Below are 18,736 nucleotides of genomic sequence, written 5' to 3'. Positions count from 1 at the left end.
GAGGAGCGCCTCTGCCCGGCCGCCCCCTCTGGGAAGTGAGGAGCGCCTCTGCCCGGCCGCCCTGTCTGGGAGGTGTACCCAACAGCTCCGAAGAGACAGCGACCATCGGGAGCGGGCCATGAGGACGATGACGGTTTTGTTGAAAAGAAGGGGGGGATGTGTGGGGAAAGGAAGGAGAGATCAGATTGTTGCTGTGTCTGTGTAGAAAGAGGTGGGCATAGGAGACTCCATTTTGTTCTGACTAGGAGAAGTTCTTCTGCCTTGGGATGCTGTTGATCTATGGCCTTGCCCCCAGCCCCGTGCTCTCTGAAACATGTGCTGTGTTAACTCAGGGTTAAATGGATTAAGGGCGGTGCAAGATGTGCTTTGTTAAACAGATGCTTGAAGGCAGCATGCTCTTTAAGAGTCATCACCACTCCCTAATCTCAAGTACCCAGGGGCACAAACACTGCAGAAGGCCGCAGGGACCTCTGCCTAGGAAAACCAGAGACCTTTGTTCATGTGTTTATCTCCTGACCTTCTCTCCACTATTATCCTATGACCCTGCCATATCCCCCTCTCTGAGAAACACCCAAGAATCATCAATAAATACTAAAAAAAAAAAAAAAAAAAAAAAAGAACTTGAAGTAAATTCCTGATTTCAAGCTGCCTTCCTAGCTAACCAAAACTCCAAGTTCTTGGAACTATTTGTTTATTTTGCCCCATGCCTATTTTCTCCCCATGTTTATGAGCATATTGCTATTCACAATGAATTGCTTTTTAATAGCAAAACGTAACCTATATATGAAAAAAAAAAATATATATATATATATATATATATTTTTTTTTTTTTGAGATGGAGTCTCCCTCTGTCACCCAGGCTGGAGTGCAGTGGCATGATCTCGGCTCACTGCGGTCTCCGCCTCCTGGGTTCAAGCAATTCTCCTGCCTCAGCCTCTTGAGTAGCTGGGATTACAGGCATGTGCTGCCACGCCTGGCTAATTTTTATATTTTTAGTAGAAACAGGGTTTCACCATGTTGGCCAGGCTGGTCAGGAATTCCTGACCTCAAGTGATCTGCCCGCCTCGGCCTCTCAAACTGCTGGGATTACAGGCGTGAGCCACTGTGCCCAGCCTGCACAATACAAATTTAAGGTATTACAAGTTGAGCTCCCCAATTCAAAAATCTGACATCCAAAATGCCCCCAAATCTGAAAATTTTTAAGCACCCACATGACACTCAAAGGAGATGCTCACTGGAGATTTTGGATGTTGGATTTTCAGATTAGAGACACTGAACCGAGGCTAAGTATATAATGCAAATATTGCAAAATCCATAAAAATTCGAAACCCATGAGCTAGGGCTTGAAAGCTGAATGAGCATGTTGAGGTGAAGAGACCCTTCTGTACTCGGGTCAAAGCAAATCTCTTCAGAGCAGTGGAGCCTGGAGTGTGAGCAGAGAGGAGAGAAATGAATAGCCAATTCAGGCCAATTAAGGAATGAGGACCTTCTCCTACTGGTGAATAGATTTCTCTCTATTTATTTTTTTGAAATGAAGTCTGGCTCTGTCACCCAGGCTAGAGTGCTGTGGCACGATCTCAGCTCACCGCAACCTCCGCCTCCTGGGTTCAAGCGATTCTCCTGCCTCAGCCTCCAGAGTAGCTGGGATTATAGGCAATTGCCATCATGCCTGGCTAATTTTTGGTATTTTTAGTAGAGACGGGGTTTCACCATGTTAGCCAGGCTGGTCTTGAACTCCCTTCCTCAGGTTATCCACACACCTTGGCCCTCCAAAGTGCTGGGATTACAGGCGTGAGCCACTGTGCCCAGTCAGTAGATTTCAATTCAAAGTGTACCTCCCTCCCTCTCACTCCTATACCCCTGGGCCACTGCTGGGAACCAGAAAGGGGGGGTGGTTGACAAAAGGGCAGGTCTCAAGGTCCTGGTCTGCCTCTGCCAAAATAATTCTGCCTTAACTGATTATACATGAGTTTTCATGATAGATTTTAATTCTAAAAAGGTTTCCATGAATACAAAGAATTAGAAAATAATAATTCTATAGTTAATTGCATCCAACAGAAATTTTTTTTTAACCCTATGTATATATGACCATCTTTGTGTTGAGGAAACTTAAGTATTTATTGAGGCATGCCACAAAGCCAGTAAGAGCATGGATTTTGGAGTCAGACAGGCTGGGTTCGGGTCCTGGGAATGTCTAGCTGAGTGGTCCTGTGCAAGCCTCCTCACCTCTCGGTTTGGGGCTATACTCCCTAAGCTCCAGGTTGTTGTAAGGTTTAAATGAAATGAGGATGAGGTATGTGAATATTTTAGCGTGGTGCCTGGGGCATGAAGAGTGGCCAGGAAATGGTTGGGGTACTAAGTTTTATTAAAAAGACTCACTGGGGATAGAATAAATGAACAGTAGAGGTTTCAAGGGTCTGACCTACCTGACGGCTCATGCCCACATCATATCTGCAGCCGGGGAGGTGCCTTCTACTGTGCTCATAAATGTTGACCATCACTTAACTTCAGGGTAAAGAAGGAGAGCAGAGAGGAGGAAAAAGGCTGAACGGTCTTCTCCTTCCAGGGGAAACTGGAGAAATAGGAAGGCGAGCCACAGAGACGGCAGCTCCCAGGCTCCTTCCAGGAACCCGGTGGAAGCTTGAACTGGCCTCCTGGGACAAAGGGGTCATCTTTGTGTGGCTCAGCCTGAAGTGGGAGGATTTCACCTGACAAGGGCAGGAGGAGCAGATGCTTCCCTGTATTCCTCAGGGAACCTCTATTCTTGTGCTGTTACCTCATTCTCCAGCTACAGAAAGCAAACTTGCTATGGACCAAAAAAGAAAAAAACAAACATAAAACAAAAAAACACCAATCCTGGGACCTACCAATGCAGGAATTAGTCACGGGACCCTTATCAAAAAGCAAGCAGAGTGAACACTTTTCCCATGGTCAATCTGCAGAGATGCCCACCCGCTGTGCCCACTTTGGAGAAAAGGAGTCTGGCCAGGCAGCAGAGAAGCCTCCATCAGGTGCCCGTGGCCTTTCTCTCTCCTGCTGCCTTCCTTTCCTCCACCTCCTTCCACACCCCATTACCAAGGATGAGACTAGGCTGAAAAGTCAGAAATCTCAGGACCAAATTCTCCCCGTGCTGCAGAGCCAGGTCAAACGATATCCCTCTGCCCGCCCTGGCCTTCTGAAGCTGCTTCCTCCTGTACCTAACTGTGTGACATGGTGACACAGAGATTCCTACCAACACAATCCTGGCTTCTGCTCCTGCCCCTGACCCCAGCACCACTTCCAAATATGAAGTTACGTCCTAGCAACCAAGACCCTCCCCATTCAGGTCAGAGAGGCCAGCCTCCTCCCTCCGGTAACGGCCACCTGGACAGAGCAGCTGCCTGACACACATTCACTCACCTGGTGCCCACCTACCTCCCTATGCACAGTCCCCTGGGGCTGCCACCTCCCTTGCTCCTCTCTCCAGCTGCCCAGCAGGGATTGCAGCACCACTTATTCCCGAACAGCCTGTGGCCCAGGCCTGGGTCAGAGCCGGCAAGGATTGAGAAATGGACGCTCAGTTCTCAGACGGAGGCCGGCCTTTGAGTCAGATCCCAGGCTCTGATAGTCGAGATGCTGTGAGTAGGACACAATATTCACCACCTGCTCTGGACAGGTGACTCAGGACAAATGTGTCCCACCTGGCATGGATTTGCTCGAAGACTCCCGATCTGAGCCATCTGACTGCTCCACGTGAAAAGGCTTGATCCAAAAAGGGGAGCTGCCAGTGCTGAGAAGCTCAGCCTCAGAACAAGGTCCACCATCTGCTGGGCTGGCTGGCAACACCCAGGAGGCAAACCCAGTGCAGAGCTACAGAACCACAGTGAGGTTCCTTGGTCCAGCCCAGCTGCCTCTGCCTTCTTTGGACAACACAGAAATGACTAGGAGAGCAGAAAGGTAGCAAACATGACTCGGTGCCTGCAATGTGCCTGGCACACTGCTAGGAGCTTTCCATAGACCTCATCACATGCTGGGAGCTGCGGCACGTGCCTATAATCCCAGCTACTCAGGAGGCTGAGGCAGAAGGATCACTTGAGCCGGGGGGTTCAAGACCAGCCTGGGCAAACCATAGCAAGAACTCATCTCAAATTATATAAAAATTTAATAAAAAGAGGAAAAAAGTCATCACATACAATCCTGCCATCAGTCTGGTAAATATATCACCTACTTTGCAGACAAAGAAAGCCACTGCACAAACGTTCATTAAACACCTACTACGTGCCGTGCAATTTCCCCAAGGTCACACAGTTGGCAAGTTAGCAAGCCAAAATCCACCTGTCTCCAAAGCCCAGGCTTTTTCCATAGAATCTCATTTCCTGTCTGTGCCACCCTTTCCCAAAAACAACAGACTGGCTCTCAGAAGCTTATGTAACTCAGCGGTCCTCAAGCCAGCTGCATCAGCAGCATCTGCTAGAAATGCAAGTTCTCAGACCCTGGCCTAGACCTCCTAAAGCAGCCCTCTGGCACTCTGTTTTCACAAAGCCTCCAGGTGATTTTGGTGAGTGCTCAAGTGTGAGAGCCCATGACCTAATGTATACAGAGCATGTTGAAAATTGCAGCATAAAAGAATGGGGCACTTTTGTGTGTGTCCTGTTGGCATTACTGTCATGAGACCAGAATGCCTTTCCCCCATGTAGCCCCTTGGAGAATCTAATCGTAGGGTGGCATTCAACCCATCTGCCCCGCAAAGAGCATCCCACACATCTCTCCTAAGCTCAGCCTCTGTGAGCTGTGTGTACACGCTAGCCTTAAGTTTTTGTATGGACCTCTCTTCTAAAGAATGGAATGTTTCCCAACGCTCAACACCAAATGTTTCAGGGCTTCCTGGGGACTTTAATGAGGGTGTAGGTGCAACCTGTAGGAAGCCCTTGAAATTCCATACAAGGCTGCAAAGATCTAGCCGCTGCTGCTGGAGAACCCAGGCCAACGGTCACAAGGGAAGCATGGGAGGAGGGAGCACTCTGGGGATAAAGCTGCCTTTGTCAACAGGCACAAGGGACATTGTAGGGCTGAGTCTGGAGTGCAGTGAAGGAGTTTCTAAATTGCAGGGAGTGAGCGCCTCTGCCAGTGTTGCCTGCTCAGCTCACACCCACAATCTCTCTCACAATGGCCTGGGTGCGGTGGGGCCAGGACAGACTCAGGCCCCACTTCCATCTTGCTCTGGCAGAGGGACTGAAGCAATTCAGCACCCCAGGGCTATGGAGGCTGGCCTTGCCCTTCTTGGATCCTGAGGCCTGGGAGGGCCTCACAGCCTCCCTCCTCCACTAAGTCTAAGCTCTCTCTTGTCATCAGCACCTGAATCCAGTTCCCGCCTCTCCCTCTATTTTCCAAAGATCTGTTCTTTGTCACTCTCAGAAAGTAAATTTATTCCAAAGAGTAGTTGAGACTTGGCCCTGATTTTTCCTAATAGGGGTTGGTTTGTGCTTCAAGGTGGAAACTTTATCACCCCTCTGCCCTTCAGGACAACCTGCAGAAAAAGAAGAGTCTCCACCCTACCCAACACTCCACAGTCCAGCTCACTGCAAGCCAGAAGAGAGGGGGATTGAAGACGCAGCTGAGAGAGCCCCGCCCTGGTTAGAACTAGGAAGTTCAAGCACCACTTCAAGCTCAACCAAGAGCTTCCTGTGTGATCTTGGTCATTCACAGCCTTAGTTTGCTATGATGAAAATTAGATGAAATTAATTGTCTGCCAGATGAAATTAGAAACTTCTACTGCACAGTGTTACTGAGAGAATGAGGCAATAGAGGAGGAAGCATGCTGCCAACAGCTAACCAAGCAGAATCCTGCTTACCTTGTTGGCCCTTCCAGCCCACGGAACTGAGAAATCTGTTCAACAAGTGATTCTGATGCTTGCTGAAGTTTCATAACCAATAACCTGTATTTCCTTCTAATTCTCCTATTTTTTAATTACAAAATTTTATTTCCAAAAGTAAATTTTTAATTACAAAAATTTTAATTACGAAATTAAAATTACAAATTTTAAAAAATTAATTTAAAAAATTTTAATTTTAAAAATTCCAATTTAATTTTTAAAAATTAAAATTACAAATGTAAATTTAATTAAAAAAATTAAAATTACAAATGTAAATTTAATTAAAAAATTAAAATTACAAAAATTTTTAATTTCAAAATTTTAATTATAAAAGTAATACATGTTTGTTGTGGCAAGTAAACATATTCAGAAGGCAAAAAGAAAGTGTGTCCTTAAAACGACACAACAGGGTCATCTCCTGTTCAAACAATGGCAAAATAAAGAGCTTAGAATCAGAGCAATAAGCCCCAGCTTCTGTACTAAGCGGCTCTGTCAACTGCAAGTCCCTTTACCTTACTGAGTCTCAGTTTCCATGTCCACAAAATGGAAACAATAACCCAATAATCTGACAGGGCTGCTCAGAGGTCTGAGCAAGGAGCTGTCTCGCAATCTATAAAATGCCTTGGGAATTCTTTATGCTGTATACTTTCGGTCATGCGAACTGTATTATCATGATGCAGAATATAATTTAACAATTTTAACTAGTAATGTAACAATTTTAACTAGTAATGTAATGTGATGCAGAATATAATTTAACAATTTTAACTAGTAATGTAACAATTTTAACTAGTAATGTAATGTTACTAGTAATGTAACATGACAGTAGTGGACATGATGATAATAAATTCTCTCTGCATTTAGCACTTTCAACTTAGAGAGAAGGTTGAGGCCAAAACTTGACGATTTTATTGTACGTCCTCACTTACGTATGCAAACACTGAGACTCAGAGAAGTTACATGTCCAAAAAGTATACGTCCAAGGCTGTGCAGTCAGAAGCCATTGGTCCCTTGATTTCCGCTCCTGGGCTCTCTTCCCCTCTTTCCCTGGTCCACAGCAACATATAGATTCAAACCAAAGATTCTAACTTCATACGAAAATTCTAGCTGACTTCCATCTAGACCATGCTGCCCTCTCTCTGGCCTTTTCTTCTTTCAAACTGCCTATCGGGCTTGCATCCTTTCAAAGTAATATTCCATCACTAAGGTACTATACAATTACAAGAAGCAACTGAAGCCAGTTCACAGGCAAATATACCACGCACATGCCAACAACTCCCAAATTCACTTCTCCAGCCCTGGACTTCTCCTTGAATTCTGACTCTTTTTTCCTACCACTTGCTTAACATCTTCAGCTGGGGTTTAACTTAAATTTCAAAAGTAACATTGCCTGGCTCTTATTCAGTGAGGCAAAAAAAAAAAGGAATACTGCCAAATAGTACTCTTGGTTTCCCCCTAATAAAATGTTTCTTCCCTAAACTTCCACATTTTGGTAGTTGTCACTAGCATCCATCAATTTCCCAAGCCAAAATCCTCAGTATCAAGGTGGGAAGAACATAGCACAGGCTCTGAAGCCAAAATTCCTGGGTTCATCTCGCAGGTCTGTCCCTGCCCAAGTGCATGATCATAGGCAGGCAAAGAGGCACTTCTCCGTGGACTGGTTTTGTCATCTGTAGGCTGATGGTGCACTAACATCCAACTCACAAGGTTTGTTTGGACTAAATGTGGTAATACTTGTAAGGTTCTTAGAACAGTGCCTGCCAGAATAAACCCTCCGTGAGTTTTTATTCATCTTGATCCCTCCGTCTCTCTGACCTTCCACATCACATCCAATTTATCAGTGATTCTCGTTGGCTCTATCCCCAGAAGCTATCCCACTTTCTTTCTGCTTTTCTCCATCTTCACTGCCGCCACCCTCCTCTTACCAGTGCCTCTTGCCTGATGATGGCTTTCACCTTCTAACTGGGATTCTGGTTCCTACGTAGACCTTCATAATCCATTTTTCACGTAATAGCAGGTAGTCTTTTTGAAAATATAAATTGGATCATGACATTCACCAGCATAAAATTTGCAAGGGCTTTGAATTACTTTTAAAAACTGTTTTTATTGTTTGTTTATTTGAGACAGCATCTTTTTTTTTAAATTTATTTATTAATTTATTTATTATTATTATACTTTAGGTTTTAGGGTACATGTGCGCAATGTGCAGGTTAGTTACACATGTATATATACTGGCCCAGGCTGCAGGGCAGTGGCATGATCATAGCTAACTGCAGCCTTAAACTCCTGGCTCAAGCAATCCTCCAGCCTCAGCCTCCCGAGTAGCTAGGACAACAAGCACATGCCACCACATTTGGCTATTTTTTCTTTTTTCTTTTTTTTTTTTGTAGAGACATGGTCTCTCTATGTTGCCCAGGCTGGTCTTGAACTCCTGGCCTCAAGCAATCCTCCTTCCTTGGCCTCCCAAAGTGCTGGGATTACAGGCATGAGCCACTGCACCCAACCACTTTTTTAAAAATTTAATAAACTTGATTGTTCTGAGCAGTTTTAGCTTTACAGAAATATTGCACAGAAAGTACAGAACTCCCGAATACTGATCTCCCTCTCCACACACACAATTTCCCATACTATTAACATCTTGCATTGGCGTGGTACATTTTTACAATCGATAAACCAATACTGATACATGATTATTAGCTAAAGTTCATAGCTTACATGATGATTCACCCACTGTGTTGTGCAGTTCTATGGGTTCTGACAAGCGCATAGCGTTATGGATCTACCACTGTAGTATCATACAGAGACATGTATTTACTGCCCCAAAAATGCCCTGTGCTCTGCCCCTTCCAAAGGCTTTGCATTGTTTTTCAAAATAATACCCAAATTCCTTACAGTGTCCCAAAGGAGCTAAATGATCTCACCCTTGTTTATCTCCCAAACTTCAGCTTCCACCTCTGCCTCTCCTGCTCGCTGCATCCCACAGCCACCCTGGCCTTCTGGCTCTTTCTTGGATAAGCCATGCCCATGTCACCCTAAGGCTTCTGCCCTAGCTGTTTTCTCTTACAGGAAAGTCCCACTTTCAGATCTTCATATGGCTGGCTCTTCCCTGACTCCACATCCTAAGTGGGATCTTTCTTGTCCACTCAACCTAAACCAGGCACTCACTGTTACCTCTTCTTATTTTATTTTCTTCATAGAACTTGCCAGCATTTGAAGCTGTCTCGTTAGTCTGCTCGGGTACTTACATACCACCCATCCACCCCATCTAGGTCCCACACAGGGACCTCATCAGCCTGTTCACTGTGGGGTCCGCAGCACTACAGCATGCCTGGTCCATAAAGGGTTGATAAACATTCACTGAGTGAATCAATGCATAAATGAATGAATAAATAAATGACTAATGCCATGTAACGAGTTTCTACATTTGTTTGTAGTTTCGAGTTTACAAAGAGCTCTTCCAGACATTTCCTTAGCGTAATTTATGTGATTAGGCCCAGGTTTAAATGGAACTTAAAAAACATATTCACAGTATCTCTCTTAGCTCCTAGAAGCCACAGATTAGGAAACAGAATGTTCTCTCCAAGGGAAGAGAGTTTAGTTCCAAGAGCATTCATGACCCTCTGGTTATGACAAGAAGAATCACTTGGTTTAATTCATGGCTCTAAAACAAATAAAAAATACTTAGAGATATAGAACCTTGGCTGATTAATAACAGCAACAGCAAGCATTTGTGCAGCATTTGCTGTGGGCCAGTGTGGAAGCTGAGGTGACTCCATCTTGGGTGCTAATCCCCCATGTTGGCTTCTGATTAACTTCAGTTCCAGGAAAGTCTCGTAAGGTTTCTAGTCTATCTACTGTTCCTTGTATAAGAGCATGTACTTATCCTGCCCTTAGGTCAAAACAATCTTGATGTTATTGTACTTACGATAAATCCTGACGTTGAGCAATCACCCTACCCATTCCTTCTGAAGCACTGTACCCTTCTCCTATGATATATAAACCCTAGGTCTGGGGTGTAATTGTGGGGATTCACCATCTTGTCTCGCCATCTTAGACACAGACATGGCTTCTGGTCATAAGTCCCTATTCAACATTTCTTTCTAAGAAACTGGATTTTTCAGCTTCTTTCTTTGGCCCCTCAACTTCCTCAGCCTTTGGGGGTAGGTTTGCATAGGCCTGCTCACCATGGAACAGCTAGACACAAGGCTAAGTATCATCCACACAGTATCCAGCTCCACAATTCACTTGGAGGGTTGGTACCATAATGATTTCCCCTTTTTCTTATAAAAAAGGGAGGAAGAGACATCACAGGGAGCAAAACAACTCAAAGCCCAAAGTACAGAGCCAGGATGTTAACCCAGGATTATCTGACAACAAAATCCAGTCAGTTCTTGTCCTTGTAACAAAAGCTGAGTAAGTAAACATTGCCATGCTGAGCATCTATAGATCCCTACCCATCCCCTTCAGCCCTATCACATGGGTGGTCTTAGAAAGGGTTAAACGCCACAGTGGGAGGGAGTGGTCAGTGCCTGGGTGGTGCTATTTTTAAGGCCAGTATTAGGATGGTTTGCACAGCACCACCTGGCAACGAGAAAAGGCCAGGTATTAATGAATGACACACCTGGGGGAGAAGGGGCAGAATGTTTCCACTCAGCAAGACTTTGGCAGGAACCGTGTGTTCAGTTTGGGGTCTTGCCTTTTACAAGGGTGTGGAGGCAGTTGAGTCCCTCGTCTGTTCTGGCTGTCACAGAATGTCCGAGATGCCCTGGCCAGGGGCCCTGGCCTGTGTGGCTTCAGACAGGACAAGGGTGGAGTGTGAGGTGGATGGTGCCCGGCTGTGCAAAGCAGTTATTTGTCCCACGCTTTCAGTCTTTCTGCCCACACAAGTATCTGAGGAACGCTGCTTCCTGCCTTGCATCAGAAAGCAACATTTTTAAAGATTAAGAAATCCCTACTTTCTTCTCTTAATTTGTTGTTGTCATGACATGACTGACTCAATAAGTAAAAATTTTAAATCCCTGCCCAAGGACACAGGCTTGTCTCCCCCATGCTTGAAGTTCCTCCAGATGCTTCGTGCGTCCTTCCACCTCCACATGTCAGCACACTCTGCCCTTTCTAAGCAAGAGCCTCAACAAGCCCTGCCTCCAGCAAACTCTCATATGTTTTTCAAGGTTTGGCTCAGAATCACCTCCTCCAGGAAGACTTCCCTGACACCCCCTCCCAACTCACACATTAAATCACGAGTTGCCTTGACTGGGCACAGTGGATCAGACCTGTACTCCTAACTCTTTGGGAGGCTGAGGCAGGAGAATCACTTGAGGCCAGGAGTTCAAGACCAACCTGGGCAAGACCCTGTCTCTACAAAAATAAAAATGAAAAATTAGCTTGGTATGGGCCAGGTGCAGTGGCTCACGCTTGTAATCCCAGCACTTTAGGAGACCAAGGCAGGTGGATCATTTGAGATCAGGAGTTGGAGACAAGCTGGGTCAACATGGAGAAACCCTGTCTGTACTAAAAATACAAAACTTAGCTGGGCATGATGGCGGGCTCCTGTAATCCCAGCTACTCGGGAGGCTGAGGCAGAAGAATCGCTTGAACCCGGGAGGTGGAGGTTGCAGCGAGCCGAGATCGCGCCACTGCACTCCAGCCTGGGTGATGGAGTGAGACTCCGTCTCAAAAAAAAAAAAAAAAAATTATCTTGGCATGGTGGCATGTGCCTGTAGTCCCAGTTACTTAGGAGGCTGAGGCAGGAGGATTGCTTAAGCCCAGGCATAAGCCAGGAGGTCAAGGCTGCAGTGAGCCTTGATCATACCACTGCCCTCCTTGTTTCAATAAATAAGAAATAAATAAATAAGGAGCTGCCCTTCTGTCCTCCGAAAGCACTCCATGCTGAGCTCTCTCATCCGTGTGTCTGCCTTATCCATTAAGGGAATAAAGCCTTGCTGCCAGGGGCTGTGCCATATCTTTCTTTGTAGCCCTGGTATTGAGCATAGTACCTGACACAAACTGGATGCTAAGTAGCTGTGAGAGGAAGGGATGAGAAGAGGAAGAGAAAGAAGAAAAAAAGGCACGGAGGAAGAAGGGCAAAGAAAGGAGGGAAAGAGGGATTCTTTGTGATCAGATGCATAGACGCAGAGACAATATAGACACATCAACACATGGATCTAACCTGTTACAGGCACACGTATGCATGTGCACAAGTCACAGGAGGCAGGGTTTGCAATGAAAAGAGCACTGGTCCAGGAGTCCAGCAGCCTGAGTTCCTATCCCCTGGGCTGCTGCTGATTAGTGTGTGACCTGAGGGAAGCTGGTCCTCTTTCTGAGCGTCAGCTTCCTCATCTGTAAAATGGGTTATTATAAGACTTATATAGAATGCTCTCACTGCCTGAAATACAGTGGACGTTCAACAAATACCAGCTCTGCCCTCCCTCAGCTCCATCCTGCCTGCAGTGCCCCACACACCCTCTGCATTGGGAAGAAAAGAACAGCGGTGTGCAAGAGCCAGAAATGCCTGTGTCTATACCCTCCCCCTCTCCGCCTCATAACAACATAGCGATTCAGACGGTTGAAAGCACATCTACCCGACACTTACCTGCAATCTATTTTGTGCTGTTTTTGTATTCATCTTGCTAGTGAAGGCACATGCATTACCTCCAATGGCTGTTCTAGTCTGGACTGCAGCAGGAAATATGAGGACAACTCTAGTGGGAAAGCTTGGCATCACTGGGCCTTAGGGTCCATGGGGGCTCAGGTGAGGCCCTCAGGATAAACAAGGACATACAAAGCATCAATACAGTGCTCACCACCTATGGGGCCCCTGCTCCATCTCCTCTGCCCTGGCCTGTTTCTAACCTCACTGTCAGAACCCAAAACTGCAACCCCAATCCCAAGCCCAGAAAAATCCAGGACCACTCTCTGTACCTTGTTGCCCTTTAGCCCAGAATAACCCACGGCTTTGTGCTGCTTTCTTATCCCAGAACCCCCAGCCAAAGTCTGCACTTGAACTCATCATGAGGTCTGCTCACCACAGTTGGGGGCCTTTGCAGGCAAGGGTTCGGCCCCCATGGTCAAAGGAGGACAAAGCAGGTGCCATACTTTATTTAATCAGGTCTTTAAAGTTAGCAACAAGTTGTGTATTATTAGCAAAAATTTAAAGCAACTGAGAAGGGCACAAGAAAGCTTTATGGGGTGATCATGATGGTAATTTTTTTGGGTGGTGGTAGACAAAGTCTTACTGTCACTCAGGCTGGAATGCAGTGATACAATCATAGTTCACTGCAGACTCAAGCAACCCTCCTGCCTCAGCCTTCCAAGTACCTGGGATTACAGGTGTGCACCGTCACACCCAGGTAATTTTTAATTTTTTTAGAGACGGGGTCTTGCTATGTTGCACAGACTGGTCTTGAACTACTCCTAGGCATCAGCCATCTCCCACCTCAGCCTTGCGGAAGTGTTGGGATTACAGATGTGAGCCACTGCACCCAGCCAGTGATGATAACATTTTATGCCTTGCTAGGGGTGTGCTTTACACTGGTATATACACTTTTCACAATGAACTGAACGGTGCACTTAAGATACATACATTTCATTGTATGTAAATCTTACCTGAAAGAACAACAGTAAATAAATATCGAAAGTGAGATGTATGATGAAGTCAAGTTCCACCCTGGAAGGTTCCCCAGTGTAAGTAAGTGCATACACATAGTCTACCTCCAAAGGGAGACCACCTGTATCCTCACCCTACTTTCTACTAGAGAGGAAGCCAGGGGGGCTACTTTGGGCTCTCAGGTACTCTTTATTTCATCCCCAACTTATTTGGAAATGCATTCAAAAATAAGATGGATAGCCAGGCATGGTGGCTCACTCTTGTAATCCCAGCACTTTAGGATGCTGAGGCAGGGAGGATCACTTAGGGACAGGAGTTCAAGGCCCCCCTGGGCAACATAATAAGACTACATCTCTATATTTAAAAAAGAAAAAAATGAAAAAAAAAGATGGATGCATGGATGGACAGAGGGATGGAGAGATGGATAGATGTGATAAAGCAAATATAGTAAAATGTTATTTGTGGAATCTAGATAATGGACATAGGTATGCTGACTACAATTCTTTCCTCTTTTCCATATGTTTGAAAATATTTATGATGATATTTTGGAAAACATAAAATTGAAAGCAAGCCAAGATGTCCATAATTGGGGAATGGTTAAATAAATTACTGCACAGGCATCTGATCTGATTTTCTGAGGTTGGTAAGACTGGTGGTTCAGATAACTTTGTCGGAACTGAGAAGTTATCCACAACCCAACGTCGAGTGGAAGCATCAGCATGTGAGCAGTATGGATATGTAGAAAGCTCACTGTGCTTTTTCAGCTGCATACTGCTTACTAAGAGTACAGGCTTTAGGATGGAATAGACTCGCCTGCATTCAAATCTGTCCTGCCACTCACCACCTGGTTGAACTCCCTGTGTCTCGCTTTGGTTCACCTGAGAAGTAAAGACAACAGCATGTACCCCACAGTGCTGTAGGTAAAAATAAAAAAATAAAAATAAAAATAAAGCGCTGTAGGTAAGATCAAATGAGTCAGTGCTCACGCAGGATGATCCTAAATCAATGCCTGGTGCTGAAAGCACTCAGGAAGAGGGAGCTGCTGGTATTACTGAGGGCTTTCCAGGGTTCAGGGCGAGGCTCCTGGTAGTGAGGGATGCACACTGAGGGGTTGGCTGCCAGATGTGGGGAACAGAGACAACTGGCTGATACACAGGCAAAATCTTGCCCCACCAGCAAAAAGATCTCATTCCCTTAGCTAACAAGTCACCATAATTTTTTTAAGATGCTGCAAGAAAAACAGACTGCATGGATGTACACTTAACTCACAGTGGCTAGGTTAAGCTGATAAGATTTGAAACACTTTTCTTTTCCCATCCCTATTCTACAATTCGCCCATTTGCTTCTCCATCTCTGCCCCAGCGTAACTCCCACACACCCTTCAGAAAACAACTCAAACAGCACCTCCTCAGGGAAGCCCCACACTGATCTGCCAGACTAGGCCAGTTCCCCTGTTACAGCCTCCCATAGAACTTAACCCTCTTTGCCATTATATTTATGTGTGTACAGTTTTTGTTTAATGTGTCCCATTAGATCCCCAGAGCCCAGCACAGTGCTTGAAGCCTAGAATACTCTAAATAAATAATTTGTTGAAAATAAATTCTAGGCTGGGCACAGTGGCTCACCAGCCTGAGCAACATGGGAAGACTCCATCTCTACAAAAAAATAAAATTATCCAGTCATGGTGGCACACTCCTGTAGTCTCAGCTACTAAGGAGGCTGAGGTGGGAGAACTACTTGAACCCAGGAGGTTGAGGCCGTAGTGAGCCATGATCATGCCGCTGCACTCTAGCCTGGGCGACAGTTGAGATCCTGTCAAAAAAAAAAAAAAAAAAAAAAGGAAAAGAAAAGAAAAAAAGCAACGAAAATGAATTCCAAGTGTTTGGGAAAGTGATTTCACTCTTTGTATATTGAAAAGTAAATAGGAAATTAGGAGGAGACAGAGAGTAATAAAACTATATCCATGCTTGTCCCGGGCAACATTACATAGCTCTTAACTATCAAAGACATATGGCAGTGTCTCATGTGGTTTTACTTTTTTTCTTGGAGAAACGTTGTGGGGATGGTGGGGGAAGGTGTGCAGCAGAATCCTCCTCAAACCCTACGCCTCACTCTCCAGCCGTATGCAGAGACTCCCTCTGCTTCCCACAGGCCCCGCCCCTCCTTGCTGACAGCTGGCCGAGTCCCAAGGATCCCCAGGTAACTCAATTCCTATTTCCCAGCAGAAGGAGTCAGGGCACCTATGGTGGAGACCACAGGACCCAACTATTATTGAGGACACATCCAACCACCATGACCACATGCTCAGAATCTGCACATGTGAAATAGCAGAGCTGGAGTGTTCTTAGAGGCCATGTCTAGTCCAACACCCTTCTATCCACTTTATAGACAGGGACACTGAGTCCCAGATATGGAAAGGGGCTTATCCAAAGTCACACTGCTATGCAAGGATCTAACTGGACAGGTGTCCCTGCAAGTGAATGCCCAATCTTCTAACAGCCTAACTCAGAGAAAGAAGGCACTGCATCAAATGTATTGAGTAGATGATGGGGCATCGCCCGGATAAGCTCCTCACCCCTGGACCGAGGTGTTCATTCCCACAGCTGACATATGTGTTGCCTGTGACAACTCACAGCTGAGTCCCTCTCAGGAAACTGCCTTCAGCCAAAGACAGCTGCCTTGCCCAAGGTTATGCCTGGATTCCAGGGGCAGCCCACAAGCAGTGACTGGTCACTGCAGGGATACAAAACCCCATAGGATCTCCAGGATCTGCTGAGGCCAGTGTTGCAACTGCATCAAAGCCCAGCTTCTCCATCTGTCTGGTTCTGCCTCCCTCACCCCAAACTGGTGTTGTTCCCAGAGCACGCACCAGTGAACTTCCTATGTGCAAATCTCTGTCTCACCATCTGTTACCAGGGAAACCCAACCAAAGGTGGTGCAGCCAGGGTAGGAAGTGGTAAGACCTCCCTGTGAATCAGAGTGAATAAAATGGTTTCACCAAACACGGAGCACCTAGTAAACACCAGGTCAAGTCCCACCCTCGAAGATCCCCAGTGGAAGTAAATGCATCCGTATCATCTGCCTCCAAAGGGAGGCCGCCTGAATGCTCACCCTACTTTCTGCTACGCAAAGAGCCAGGGCTACTTTGGGCCCTCAAGCACTCTTTTCTTCATCCTCAAGCCTGTATATCTATGATGGTTGCTGTGTCAGAACAGGGGAGCAGCCTGCTTAGGAGAGCTGACATGTCCTCTGAATACGTACATGCCATTTGGGTCATTTCACACACTTTATCTTAGTTATTGTTTCTGCCTTCCTGTGAGGTAAGAATTTATGACCACCATTTTGCAAAGGAGGAAAGTGAGCCTTTGAATGCCTTTTCCAAGATCAAACAGCCTGTTACCTTCAGAGCCAAGATTCCATCCCAGGTGGCCATGCCCCATGGCCCAGGTTCTTATTCCCTACACCCCACTGCCTTTCTTCAGACTTCAGCAGATGCCTTAATGCAACCTAAGCAAGTGGATGCCAGGGTTCTAGCCATATCTTTCTGGAGCTGGAAAAGTCAGAATACGCCTTTGACTTGCTTACTTCTCCTTTTTAAGGAAAACCATGTGTTTACTCTCTTATGCCAAAGTTGCAACAGAGCTGAAGTTTCGCCAGTGTTAACTTTAAAAGTTGGGCAGAAGGGTTAAAACGTTCTGCCCTGATGCCTGTTTATGTTTCCAGAGCAAAAGAAGAAGATTTTAATAAGAAATGCTCTCATCTGTTGAGCTGTACCTGCAGGAAGGTAGGGGATCTGGATGCAGGCCCCTCCCAGTTCTCAGATCTGCTCCAGAGACCGGCACTCTGTTCACTTCTGCCGGAGCTGAGCAGCTCCCTCTTCTGTTCTGCTTCTGCTGAAACTGGAGCGGAACTGGTGGGGACCCTGACAGCTACAGCGTTTTAGACACTGATGCCTCTGCCCCTTGAAGAGGAAGCCAGGGCACATGGAAAGCCGTTGCCCTGGCCAGGGTTCACTTTCCTCCCCTGTGGGGGTCCTGCAATTGCCCTTCCCGAACTCTCTGCAAGCACATGGTGAGCACTCAGCCAGCCTCTGCAAAGACAGGCATTGTGTCCTATTGTAGCACACATGTGTGCACACACACACTCACATGTGTGCACACACAGACTCACTCATATACTACACAGTGTGACCAAAACCATGCTTCCATTCCCCTGGGAGGATGTCAGGAAGCGTCCACCCCTCCATTCCAACCTCCCCTGAGTCCCCTGGGATAGGAGAAGGAGCTCCACTCACCGTTCTGCCTTCTCGGGAAGACTCTCTTCTGCAAACTCATCACACAGGGTTTGAGGGAGGGAGAGAGAGCTGTGAAAATTTCCTCCAAACCAGGATCAGGGGTCCATGGGAGGATCGATGGCAGCTTCTCGGCTGGGAGTATTTGAATATGAGTTAAAACTACAAAGTAACTCCTCGTTAGAACTGTTTTTTCCTCGGCAGGGAGGGAGAAAAAAAAAATCCCTTTCCCTCTGCCAGAAAATCTTTAACGTTTCACAACGGTCGCTTCCAACTCCTGCCCTCCTTGAGAAGCAAATGTGTATAAAGGCAATGTTATTTCACTGAATCAAGCCCTCAGATCATAAGCCTTTTCCTGTACCACAAACAGAAATGTAAAACCTCAAACTTTCCTTTGGACTTGGAGTCTGTTGTGAGAGGGCAGAACACAACCCTTTCTGAGGTCTAATGTATGGAAAATGTGCCGCACTGTTTAGATCATCGCAAGCACTTGAATCTCTGCCCCCCTCTTCGTTTTTTTTTTTTTTTAATGAGTTCTGGTGTGTTTATGTAAGTGTATGGGACAAACACAACACCTAAAATCCTTGCCCAAAGTTGAAGTGATTCATTTTCTCCTTCACACACACCACACACAAACACAGCGCCTGTTTAATCCAAGTGAAAACGCCTTTCATAAAATCTGCAAAGAGCTTGGGCAGAGAGACCCATGGTGAATGCAGCCTGTGTCCCGAGAAGGGCAACTGGGCTCGGGGGAAGGTGGAGGCTGACTTTAATCAAGACAAACAGAAGGCGCTCTGACTCCTGCCATGCCAGGACAAAAAAGGGATAAATGAAAAAGGGGCTTGGGCTCTGGGTAATGGTGCTATAAAACATTTTCAGCCTACTCTACCCAATTTCCTCTGCTTGCCTTCTCATACCAGGACATTTTATTTTTGGACTTGGACAAGATGTACTATTATTTAAAATGACCAATTTGACCGCTGGGTTAAA

The 18,736-nt window shown here is 46.0% G+C and overlaps 1 protein-coding gene across 5 annotated transcripts in view; it reads right to left on the bottom strand.

Annotated features, from left to right (window-relative positions):
- Positions 1–18,044, bottom strand: part of IL16 (interleukin 16) — a 126,867-nt gene extending 108,823 nt beyond the window's left edge. For 2 of the 5 annotated variants that reach the window (XM_054450801.2, XM_054450802.2), the window contains exon 1: positions 17,750–18,044. In XM_054450801.2, coding sequence (XP_054306776.1) covers positions 17,750–17,789 — 40 coding nt within the window. In that variant the 5' untranslated portion in view covers positions 17,790–18,044. Of the gene's footprint in view, positions 1–3,399; positions 3,635–17,749 lie in introns of those variants that run through there. The other 3 variants (XM_063652445.1, XM_054450804.2, XM_063652446.1) reach the window with 2 other exon arrangements.
- Between the last annotated feature and the right edge of the window lie 692 nt (positions 18,045–18,736).

Source organism: Pongo pygmaeus, chromosome 16, assembly GCF_028885625.2.
Source record: "Pongo pygmaeus isolate AG05252 chromosome 16, NHGRI_mPonPyg2-v2.0_pri, whole genome shotgun sequence".
Classification (NCBI taxonomy): Eukaryota; Metazoa; Chordata; class Mammalia; order Primates; family Hominidae; genus Pongo; species Pongo pygmaeus.
This window is presented reverse-complemented; position numbering and strand designations above follow the sequence as displayed.